This window comes from Heloderma suspectum, chromosome 4 (assembly GCF_057233095.1).
Source record: "Heloderma suspectum isolate Gila_16-S chromosome 4, 16-S_ref, whole genome shotgun sequence".
Classification (NCBI taxonomy): Eukaryota; Metazoa; Chordata; class Lepidosauria; order Squamata; family Helodermatidae; genus Heloderma; species Heloderma suspectum.
Window position 1 is genome coordinate 194,286,412 of NC_139461.1, and position 12,101 is coordinate 194,298,512.

Here is a 12,101-nt window from a genome sequence, read left to right on the forward strand (position 1 = left end):
TGGCCCCAGGCCTCTCAGATCTGCAGTAAAATGGGGCCACTTGCAGAGAAGGTAGGGAGTTCTGCATCCTCAAGATACTCCCTGGGATATATCCAACATTAGTCCTACTTAGAATAGACCCAAATGAATTGGACTAAGTCAGTCTAACATTGGATACAACCCCCTGTGTTTGCAGAAAAATATTCAATTGTAAATTAACTGGGGGTGAGGGGGAACCAAAAATGGCCCCACAAGAACTTAGCATTCCCACCGGTCTCCCAGAATCATGGAACATTGATGGCAGCTGAGCATCATTTATAAAAACGAAAAGGAAATCTGTTGGATGGGGAGAGAAAGAGCTTTTCTAGGTGAGGCTTTTTAACTCGCTGCTTCTGGATTCTTTGTGGGATTAAAACTGGATCTCCACACACCTGTTTTTTGTTTGTTTTTCCTTTCCTGTCTTTTGTATGTCCCCTTACATAACCTTTACACTGGTGGATGGAGCCTGCTGGGATGCATCGGATATCAACATTATTTTCTACCTGCTTCAAATTTCCTCAGTGCAAAAGTTCCTCCACATGCAGAAATACCTGCCCTGGCTCCCTAAATGTCCCCCCCCCCTTACAATACCTATTAAAGTTTTTACCTGTGAAAAGGGGTGGCGGAGTATTTATGCAAGCTTATTCCTAGGAGATCAAATTGCATCGCCATTTGGTTTTCTGCACTATTACTTGAAGGCCTCTCTAAGTGATGCTATGGCACAGCGGAACAAAGCGGAATGTCACAACTAGTGGAGGGTGATGGTTTCATTTTACTATTCCAAAAAATACCACGTTTGCCCTGCTCTTCTTTTTTTTTTTTAATGGGGAAAATGGTTGGAAAGTACAGGAGAGACACGACAGGATGACGTCAGACTTCTCTACACCAGGGTTTTATCTTGCCCGTTTACCGGGGCTTCTGCTTATGGATTATTTGAGGGATTAAAATCGGCTCCTTTACACAGGCTTTTTTCCAAGGATTTCCTTTCTCTGCAAGTTCTATATGTTTCATTATACATCCACAAGAGGGCACCATGATAGAACGGAATTGTGCAATTACATACAGCCGTTGTCATGCTAAAAAGTGCCAGACTTACCCTGATCTTAAAATAAACCAGGATAAAGGTTAGAAAGCATGGGAAAGGCCCTGGAGGTTGATGACGTCGTGTAAGGACCTGCAAACTTCTGTGAGTGACCAATCACGAGCGCACGATAACAGCCTCGTGTAGACATGCCTGCTGTTATCTAAAGCAACCAAAAACTACTGCAAGCAAAGAATGGACAAGCTCACAATAAAAGCCTTGTCTAGAAAAGCTCAGAAAGTCAAGGTAGTCAAGGGAATAGAAAACAAGCAAAAAAGAAAAAAAAGGGCACCCTTTTCCTTTCCCACTCTCTAGAAACCTAGCTGGTAGCTATATAGTGATATGGTGTTCCAGTTCAGGATTGGTAGTGAGCCCCAAATGTGAGCCCTTTATAGTGATATATAGCGGACAGAGAGAGAAGGTTTGAGGAAGCTATAAAAGGAAAAAAGTGTCCACCCCCTGCTAACTCCTGAATCCTCCCTTCCTCTATGAGCCCCAAACAGTACTACAAGGATCCTGTTCAAGGCTGGATGGAGCCCTGGACAGAAGCATTCCTGTTAGGGACTGGGTCCCTACTTCTAGTTTATTTTACATATATACTATATATTAAAACAGATTTTTACCTGTCCATATTGGCTGCCACCCCCATATGATCCACCCTGTGCAGAAAACAGTTATTATTCCCCAAAAAAGCGGTTGTTGCTGAAATACTGTATTATTGTAATATAACTGCAAGAAGCTACTTTCTATATTTAGGAGCTGAAATACGTTTATGTTTATTTTAGTCTATAATTGACATCTCTGTGTGTACTGTATATCATCACAGAATATATTAAATATATGCTATATTATGAAAGTTTTACCTGTCCATATTGGTTGCCACCACCATATGATCCACCCTGTACAGAAAACCATTATTAATTGCAATCTTCACTAAATGACTGTCTATATTCAAGAGCAGAAAAAGGCCCAGCGTGTGTGTATCTATATCTATATCTCCTAGTATACTGTAAATTATTACAGATATATTACAGGGATCCTATATATTCAAAGACTAACTGTCCATATGGACTGCTACCATCTGATCCATTCTATCCACCTTGTACAGAAAACAATTACTAATTCAAGCAATATTACCTTCATATAGATACACTAACAATGCAAGCCTACGCATGTCTACTCAGAAATAAATCCCACTAAGTGCAATGGGATTTACTCCCAGGTAAGTGTGTATAGGATTGCAGCCTTAGCTACTTTCTATGTTCAAAGATAAAGAAGAATAAAACATATTTTTATATCTCTATGAACACTGTATATTACTATGATATATTTTACGTATATAATATATATTAAGAGTACTTACCTGTCCATATTGGTTACGGCCATATGATCCACCCTATGCAGAAAACACTTATTAACTATTGTTGTTTTTAAAAATACATGAATAAATCTGCCGTAAGCTACTTTCTATATTTAAGTGCAGAATAAGCATTAAAATGTGTCTTTTTAAATTTTCTATGTCTCTACATACTATATATTAACTATGATATATATTATCATCCTGCCCGTGTCTTAGGATCTTCCATAAAGGCCCTTCTCCAAGTACCCTCTTTAGCAGAGTTGTATTAGGAACTTACAAAAGAGAGGGCCTTTTCTGTGGTGGCACCCTGACTCTGGAGTGCTCTCCCCAAAGAATCTCAACTGCTGCTAACACAGCACTTTTTTTCTGCTGCAAGTTAGGACCATCCTATTTGTCCAGGCATTTTAGAAGAAATTTTGCTCTGTTTGTTTTTATATTTCAGTCAGTTTTAATTTTGTTTAATTGGTTGCTGTATTCTGTTATGCTTATTATTTGTTTTTAGTATATTGAATGTATTATTATCATCATCATCATCATAAATTCTATACTACCCAATAGCTGAAGCTCTCTGGCCGGCTCACAACAATTCACAGATAATTGTTGTTTGTGTGAATTGTTTTATTCACAATTTTGTTTACCACCATGGAATCCTTTCAATCAAGGACGGTTAAGCAATATTTTCAATAATAAAACAAACATAGTGGAAGTGTTTTTACCTGGCCATATTGGCTACTGCTGCCGTATGATCCATCCCATCCACCCTGTACAGAAAAGTTATTACTTGCTTCAAAAAACAATTTGTTGCTGAAAAACCACGCTGTTACACTATATCTGCAGTAAGTAAGTTTTTTTACATTCAGAAGCAGAAATAAGCCCCAAACCATTTATTTTTACTCTCTCCATATTAAAATGTTTTACCTGTCCGTATTGGCTGCCACCACTGTATGATCCACCCTGTACAGAAAACACTTGTTACTTCAAAACAATGTTTTTTTGCTGTAATACTATTTCGCCTTAATATATGTGTACTTAAGGTAATTTTATATTTAGAAACAGAAGTGTGTGTGTGTGTGTGTGTATTCGGTATATATTACTATAGTACATATTTTATTAAAAAGAATTTTCACCTGTCCATATTGGCTACTGCCGCCATATGATCCTCTCTGACCTCCCTGTGGAAAAAACACTTATGACTTTAAAACACACACAAGTAGATCTGCCCTAATCTACTTTATGTATTTAAGAACAGAATAAGCATTAAACGTATGTCTCTTTTAATTGTCTATTTCTCTGTATACAGTATAAATTACTATGTTATATACATTGAGTTGGATCCAGATTTAAATATGTGCTACTGGGCTGGTTGAAGCAAGCATCCCCATCCTCCTCCCCACTGCAGCACCTCCAGCCTACTAAAAGTATTTACAGAGAGGGTTGGGGGAACCTACTAAATGGTGTAAGCCATGGTGTAGGGGAGAGAGGGAAACCCCTGCAATCAGGCACAGGTGCCATGGATGGATGTAAAAGCACCCAACCATCTACAGAACACAGATCCTGGATCCAGCTCTCCATATGTACGATGTAATAGAAGTGATTTTACCTGTATGTATGGGCTGCTGCCACCATATAATCCACCCTGTCTCCCCTGTACAGAAAACAGTTATTACTTCAAAAAAGATTGTTGCTGAATACTTTACTACTTTAAAATCATACTAATAACTTTAAATATGTAAACAAAGAGCTTTTCTACATGAAGTATTTATTGTGTGCTCATGACTCCTTATGATTGTTTATGGGTTCTTTAGATGACATCGTGATCTTCCAGGTTCACTTCTGTTTTTTCAGAGCACTTCCCTGTTTTTTTTAGAACAGGGAAAACAGGGTATTATTTCTGAAAGCACTGTTTCTACTGATGTATTTGTGCTATTCTGCTACAGCACAGCTCCACTTAGAGGTTATGTAGCAGAAAAGCAGGAAAGGAAAAGCTCTTTGTGTAGAGCTCGGATCTCAATTCTATGACAAAACTGAAAGTAGATACAGTGATTAACAGCCTCATATAGAAAAGCTATAGTAGTAATGTATGGCTGTGAGAGCTGGACTATAAGGAAGGCTGAGCGCCGAAGAATTGATGCTTTCGAACTGTGGTGCTGGAGAAGACTCTTACGAGTCCCCTGGACTGCAAGGAGGTCAAATCAGTCCATCCTAAAGGAAATCAACCCTGAGTGCTCATTGGAAGGACAGATACTGAAGCTGAAGCTCAAATATTTTGGCCACCTAATGCGAAGAGAAAACTCTCTGGAAAAGACCCTGATGCTGGGAAAGACTGAAGGCAAAAGAAGGGGACGGCAGAGGATGAGATGGCTAGATAGCATCACCGATGCAATGAATATGATCTTGAGCACACTCCGGGAGAGAGCGTAGGACAGGAAGGCCTGGCGTGCTATGGTCCATGGGGTCATGAAGAGTCGGACATGACTGAACGACTGAACAACAACAACAACAACAACATAGAAAAGCTCTAAGATACTTTCTATATTCAGGAGCAGAGATAAGCATGGAACTTCTTTTCTGTATAGTGGTTTTGCTTCCACACTAGAGCTCTTCAACCCTGCTGAGGCATTGGTTTTAAGGCATTAATGGGGAGCAGAATTACTTAGGGCACAATCCTATGCTTATTTAGACTGAAAAAAGTCCTACAACCCATGCTGTCCGGGGAATGCTGGGAGCTGTAGGACTTTTTTCTGTCTAAGCATTCATAGGATTGTGCCCTTAATGTAGCACTATATTGACCAGCAATACCATTAGGTTTCCTTTGATCTCACCAATGAGATGATGGGAATGGTAAGAGATGATGGGAATTTTAATCCAAAACATCTGTCTGGCCACATATTCCTCACCCTTGACCTATAACAACAATCCTAAGGTTCAAACATGAATGAGATACTTGGTTCTCACATAATGACAATCCATATTATGGATTGTTGACTTGTGGGTTGTCATTATGTGCGAACCGAGAACTATGGGTTAACTATGGGTTGTTAGCCATGAACAACCCATGAAGAGAACCCATGGTGTGTTGTTGGGTTGTGAATTCTGGGTTGTTTAAACCATGGATTGTTGTTATATGCAAACCCAGAACTGTGGGTTGTTTCATCAGGCTACAGAAGTGGCAGGCAAGAGTGGTAAAAAAAAACCCAGCTGCTCTACATGCCAATACTACAGTGCCACAAAGGCATTTGGGATACAGGGAGGGAGCGGACGAAGGAGGTGGGAACAAAAAACAACCCAGGAATTGATCAAACAACCCATGGTTTGCTCGATTGTCTGGCAACCAAAGCATGGGTCAACTCTGGGTAGGGCAACAACCCATGGGTTAATTAAATGATGGGTTGTCATTATATGCAAACCAGATCACAGAACACAGCCAACACATGAATAATAAAGAATGATAGTTACTTGTGCACCAGAGCAAATACATTCTCCCTGTAAAAGCATAAAAGGTCAGTTTCATCTTTGTTGTAGAAAGTCAGATGAAATTCAATATATTTTCCATTAAACTTTATATTCTTAAAATTTTAGATTATGTGGCAAGATCTGCTTGCATTACTGTGAAAAAGTGCTGCAGAAAAACAACAACTTGAATTCCTGTTTCCTTCTAGACAGTTGCAATTAGCGAATCCCATTGCAGGGCATCAGAAATGTCAGTTGCCTTATTTCTATTTGTAGTTTTGACATTGTTCTGCCTAACCTATAGTGTTTTGGCAGTGCGGGGCAGGGGTCCCAATGTTTAGCTTCTTATCAAATCATGAAAAAATGTGTGGATTTCAATTCTGAGATAGTTTTACTGATAATTCATAGATTTAGGGATACAAATGTTTTTGTTAAACAGATGTGCCTTTAGCAGGTTCTTATACCAGAAATGATCCATGATATAGACAAAGCAGAAATCAATTCAGCTTCTGAAATTAAGTAAGTAAAACTTTTCTCCAGCGTGGAGATGGAGTAGTGGGAGAGGATTTACACACAGGATTTCTACATGTCAAGCAGCTGTTAAAAGCATATTAGCCCTACAAGAAAGAATGGTAATTCTGTATGTATGTTTGAATATATTTCACTTTTAATATGCAAGTACTTTATTATGTCATAGGACTTCATAATAATAAGAGCTTCATTTTACAGAGGGCAGCCCATTTTACAGAAGATAATTTGTGAAAAGTATCATATTGCAAATGTTTGGGAAGCCTTCAGAATAATAAATGGGCATCAACATAATTGATTTATATTAATGGTATTAAGAACAGATCCAGGTTCCTTCCATACAATAATGTTGCTGAGGCATTGCATTTCTGCAATCAGCTGGAAGTGGAATCTACAGAGCACGTAATACAGCACTATATTAGCCTACAATGCATCTCCCCATGGGCTTTCTATAATGTTTACTCAGAAGCAAGTTCCATTAGGTAAAAATTTCCTGAATGGTTATTTAGTAGTTTCCTTCCTGCAGCTTCTTCCTTTGTTGTTATTTCCTGTTCAGAGCAGCTAGCACTGCTGGTGAGTAACTGATTAATTGTTCCTTAACTGCCCTGTTATTAGTTGAATCAGTTCCTGTTCCCAACTGGGGAAGAGCTTTAATTTCTGGTTTCTTTTCATTATTTTTCTTTTATTGTGAAATCATGCTATTTTTCTACAAAAGAAAGAAAAGAAAAAAATAAAGAAAGAACATTTCTCATTATAGTCACTCTCCCTCCAGTAAGGAACAGGAACTTATTAATCACAGGGCAATTAAGGGGCAGTCCATCAATTATTCTCCAGTAATGCCAGCTGGGTGAAACACAAAGTAATTAGTGAGAGAAGTTATTACTTCTAGAGGAAGAAGCTTCTGATTAAAAGCACAATAGTCCTGAAAAGTTAGTTCAACAGTCTACAATGGCCAGGCAGCTCCCAGCAATCATATTTTACATAGAAAAAAAAATCAACACAAATTAGGTTGAAAAAAAGATAGGACAATGCAGAAAATAACAGAATGCAAGGGTCTTGCAGAGACATCTAGATTCTGCATAAAAAGTAAGTGAACAAAGGATGGCAATTCCTGCTTCTACATGAACGCTCTCACAAACGGCTCAGCGACAAAACTTCTGCAGATAATAATGAACCTTTATTGGGGGAATCAGCATTGGATAGCTGTATAATTGCAAGAGTTTTTTTTTTTTTTTTACTGAATGGCTGCAGTAACCTTGAGGCTTAATTTCCGTGTATCAATAAATTAAATCTTGAATAACTTCAGGTTCCATATGAACTTGTCAATTTCATCCACCACTTTGGCCTCTTCCGGCTCCCCTTCACTCAGGAAGCAGAAGCGGAAGACAAAATAGACATGTTATTTGACAATTACAGACTATGGCTCTGCTGAGCTAAAGGAAGTAGTGTGTGGAGAGGATGAAACTGACAAGGAATTTTACAACAGGAATACATAGTGGATAGGCAGATTTGTGGAAGACCATCAATAAAAACAATATTTAAAAAAAACGTATGACCCCATTTGCACAAATTTAAAGACCTGGGCAAAAAAACCCAGGATCCCATTTGAGCAAATCATAGGACCCCGATTAAAAAAATAACAAACACGATCCCATTTGCGCAAGCTGCTGCCAACATTAAAAAAAATCCAAAATCCACTCATTGGATTGACTCGCTACCGACAGAGTTGACACCAGGAGGGAGGAAACGGAATGAAATCTGCCAGGACAAGGCGGTAAAATCCATCGAGATTTCACCGCCCAAACAGAATTCTCATACATCCCTAATTTAATATGGGAGGCTGAGCATTTGAAAGAAGGAATAGAAACTGAAGCATCTTTGCTCCTGCTTTAATGCTTGGATAATAGAAACAGTGGAAGAAGATTCAATAAAATGGACAATTAGCTTACCTGGCTATTGGGATTTGCCATAAATGATCCATCCTATAAAGAGCAAAGGAAGTTAAAAAAAGCAATCAGCTTCTCAACATGAGCTTATTAAAAATTGGGAAGAATTTCCTCAGGAAAAGGATCCCAATCTGTACCTGTTGGAGGAACTGCTTACATGTGTGTGTTTTAATTATTCCATCTCACCAAGCATGCCGGAGCAGTTTTTAATTAGACATACTTTAAATTTAGCAACATCTAAGTGGATGTCGATATCTCATCAATTGTCAGGGTGGAAACTGAGCCGACAGAACCCCAGAGCAGTTCTGATTCTGAGGAGAATCAGCAATCCGTGGGAGAGGAGCCAGCTCATCCCTCTGTCAGGGTAGAAACTGAGCCCATAGAGCCCCAGAGCAGTTCTGATTCTGAGGAGGAACAGCAATCCGTGGGAGAGGAGGCAGCTCATCCCTCACAGGCACAGCAGCTGGCAGACATTCCTCCTGCCGGCATTCCTGAGATAGTAATCCTAGCAGTGAGAAAGTGCAGGAACGAGGCTTGCTAGATGCTCGACGCAGACGCAGAGAGCGACGAGCAATGGAGGGCGCGGAAAGGAGGCATAGCGCCCGTTTGGTGTGCAAGCAACGGCCACCTCCCATGGACCCAAGGGAGAGAGGGAGGATCTCTCCCTAGCCCATAAGTTCTGGGTCTTCAAGTAACTCTCTTTCAAATGGGGATCAACTGCCTATTTGACGCTTAGGCCACTCTGCTGTTCCTTGCTTTAGTCACTAGTGATTAGAATCTGAAAGAGTCATTAAGTTGTAAAAGGATTAAAGCTTTGAAAAGAATCCTTTTGTCTGTGTCTTGAGTTGGCTATTGGAGTCTACTGAAAGAGGCCGCCAGGGCGCTCCTGACACCCTCAGAGGCACAGCAGCTGGCAGAGATTCCTCCTGCCAGCATTCCTGAGATAGATAGTGACCCTGGCAGTGAGAAAGTGCAGGAACGAGGCTTGCTAGATGCTCGACGCAGACTCAGGGAGCGACGAGCGATGGAGGGCGTGGAAAGGAGGCATAGTGCCCGTTTGGTGCGCAAGCAACGGCTGTGTCCCGTGGACACAAGAGAAACAGGGAGGATCTCTCCCTAGCCCATAAGTTCAGGGTCTTCAAGTGATTCTCCTTCAAATGGGGACCAACTGCCTACCTGAAGCATAGGCTACTCTGCTGTTCATTGCTTAGTCGCTGGTGATTAGCATCTGAAAGAGTCATTAAGTTGTAAAAGAATTAAAGCCTTGAAAAGAATCCTTTCGTCTGTGTCTTGAGTTGGCTACTGAAGTCATAGAATCATAGAATAGTAGGGTTGGAAGGGGCCTACAAGGCCATCCAGTCCAACCCCCTGCTCAATGCAGGAATCCAAGTCAGAGCATCCCTGACAGATGGCTGTCCAGCCTCGTCTTGAACGCCTCCAGTGTGGGAGAGCCCACCACCTCCCTAGGCAATTGGTTCCATTGTCGTATTGCTCTAACAGTCAGGACGTTTTTCCTGATGTTCAGCCGGAATCTGGCTTCCTGTCACTTGAGCCCATTATTCCATGTCCTGCACTCTGGGATGATCAAGAAGAGATCCTGGCCTTCCTCTCTGTGACAACCTTTCAAGTACTTGAAGAGCACTATCATATCTCCCCTCAGCCTTCTCTTCTCAAGGCTAAACATGCCCAGTTCTTTCAGTCTCTCTTCATAGGGCTTTGTTTCCAGTCGCCTGATCTTCTTTGTTGCCCTCCTCTGAATCCTCTCCAGTTTGTCTGTATCCTTCTTCAAGTGTGGTGCCCAGAACTGGACACAGTACTCCTGTAGCAGCCATATCGGGGGTCAGACTAAGTAGCCTCATGCAGTCTCATGCTTCATGTTCTTGCTGAGCTCTTGCTCTCTGAAATATATGTTTGTAAGCTGACGAGACACAAGAATTTCTTATCTTGTCAACAAAGGCTAAGGTCATAGTGATATGTATATCATGTTCTCTGCTGTTCTCTGCTTATCATGGCTACCCTATAACCCATTTCTTGTATTATAAACAATGGTGCTAGGAGAAGATATGTTGAGAACTGCAACCCCACACGGGAGGGAAAGGAGGAGCCGTTTCATATGTGTCATAATGTCTATAAAAGCAATGTGTTAATGTGCCTCGGGGCTTTTGGCTCTTTGAAAGTGATTCCAGCCTTAAGCCCGCACGTTAAATAAAGAAAAACTCTTTTTCCTTCACTCCGTGGTCTCTCTGACTCTGAGTTCTGCAACATAAATGGTGCCGTGACTCGGATGTGGCAGGCGCTGAGACAGAGAGGTGGCAGTTGCCTGCTCTTAATCGCCGCACCGGGAGGGAGGGCTCAGTGCACGCCTCCCTTTCTTGGCGCCACCGAGTTTTTTGTCGGGTGAACGGGAGAAAGCCTGCGCCGAGCCTGCCCGAACGGCTGTGAGTGGCAAGAGAACCTTGGGAAGCGGAGGAAGGAACTTGAGCCCTGCCCATACTGCAGCTGCAATTGAGTTGAAACCCACATTGGAAGCCTTCAGGAGAAAGGCAAGTATATGGAGTAAAAAGAGGGCCCCGCCTTTAGGAGAAAGGCCACTGGGCAGAAAAAAGAGGGCCCCGCCTTATGAAAAAGGCTAGTGTTAAAGAGGGCCCTGCCTTTAGGAGAAAGGCCACTGGGCAGAAAAAAAGAGGGCCCCGCCTTATGAAGAAGGTCAGTGTTAGTATATGTATACAAAAGGTGACCCACCCGATTGGGGGTGGAGGGGGGACTTGATCACTCCCCTGAGCAGGCACTAATACTCAGCAAGGCGCTGAGGAAACTGCTTCGCTCTAGTGGAAAAGTGGGAAAGTGGGTGGCAGGGACATATGAATGAAGTGGTGAAATTGATGAGTGTGTGAGTGGCTACTGCGGTTTCTGTTGCATACCATTGACCGTCCGGGTGGCAAAGTGCGTGGTGTAAAAATTCCTCTTGTGCTTGTCAGTGAGACCCCTTACTCGCTGACCAATCCCCTTCCCTCTTTGTGTCCGTCTTCATCTTAAGTGGGAGGCTATGGGAGGTGGGGGAAGCAAGACTTCCACCCCCTTGAGATGTATGTTAAAAAAAAAAAAAGGAAAAAGATTTTTTTTTAAAGGATTCAGAATAGAGAAAGGAAACAGCAAAAAGCTCAAGGTCGAGCTGAGAGAAAAAAAAGAACAAGATCTGAGGCTGTTAATTAGAGAAATGTTGCAGGACAGCCTAGCTTTTTAATGAAGCGTGGGAGTGTGAGGCCGAAGAAGTAGTCGTTAGCCTAGTGCGCCGAGAGGGGGGGCAGGAGAATTGCCCACAATGTTCTGAGTTGTGCAACATCATCACCTCGCCTAATTGAAATAAAATCCCTAAGAAATGGAAACTGAAAATGAAGACCCAGAAGATAAAGGCGCAAAATGGAATAAAGGTGAAGAATCAGCCCCCAGGGCACAGGCTAGACCCCTCTTCGAGTAGAAAGTGTGCCATAAGACTGTCCCAAGGCAGAATAAAGTGGAAAGACCACGATGAAGATCTCTGTCAAGGTAGCCATGTTTAGCTTTGAACTGTCCTAGAATTTCATAGAGCCTGTAGACCATCAGCTATATGATTTCTGAAGAGTGTAACCGTTAAGCTTTTGCCGTGGGATTCCCTGCAATGAAGAAATCTCATTAATTTAAGTGTCCAGTGTTAGACTGCCTGAGTGTGTGTGCTGAA

At 41.6% G+C, this 12,101-nt stretch overlaps 1 protein-coding gene across 1 annotated transcript in view; it reads right to left on the reverse strand.

The window, feature by feature from the left end:
• Positions 1-3,284: 3,284 nt before the first annotated feature.
• The window catches only part of LOC146347905 (uncharacterized), a 91,528-nt gene continuing 82,711 nt past the window's right edge, over positions 3,285-12,101 (reverse strand). Inside the window, exons 43-47 of the mRNA XM_084851628.1 lie at positions 8,387-8,419; positions 5,916-5,942; positions 4,060-4,104; positions 3,587-3,631; positions 3,285-3,413 (exon numbers count right to left, since the gene is read on the reverse strand). Coding sequence (XP_084707754.1) covers positions 3,285-3,413; positions 3,587-3,631; positions 4,060-4,104; positions 5,916-5,942; positions 8,387-8,419 — 279 coding nt within the window. The remainder of the gene's footprint in view (positions 3,414-3,586; positions 3,632-4,059; positions 4,105-5,915; positions 5,943-8,386; positions 8,420-12,101) is intronic.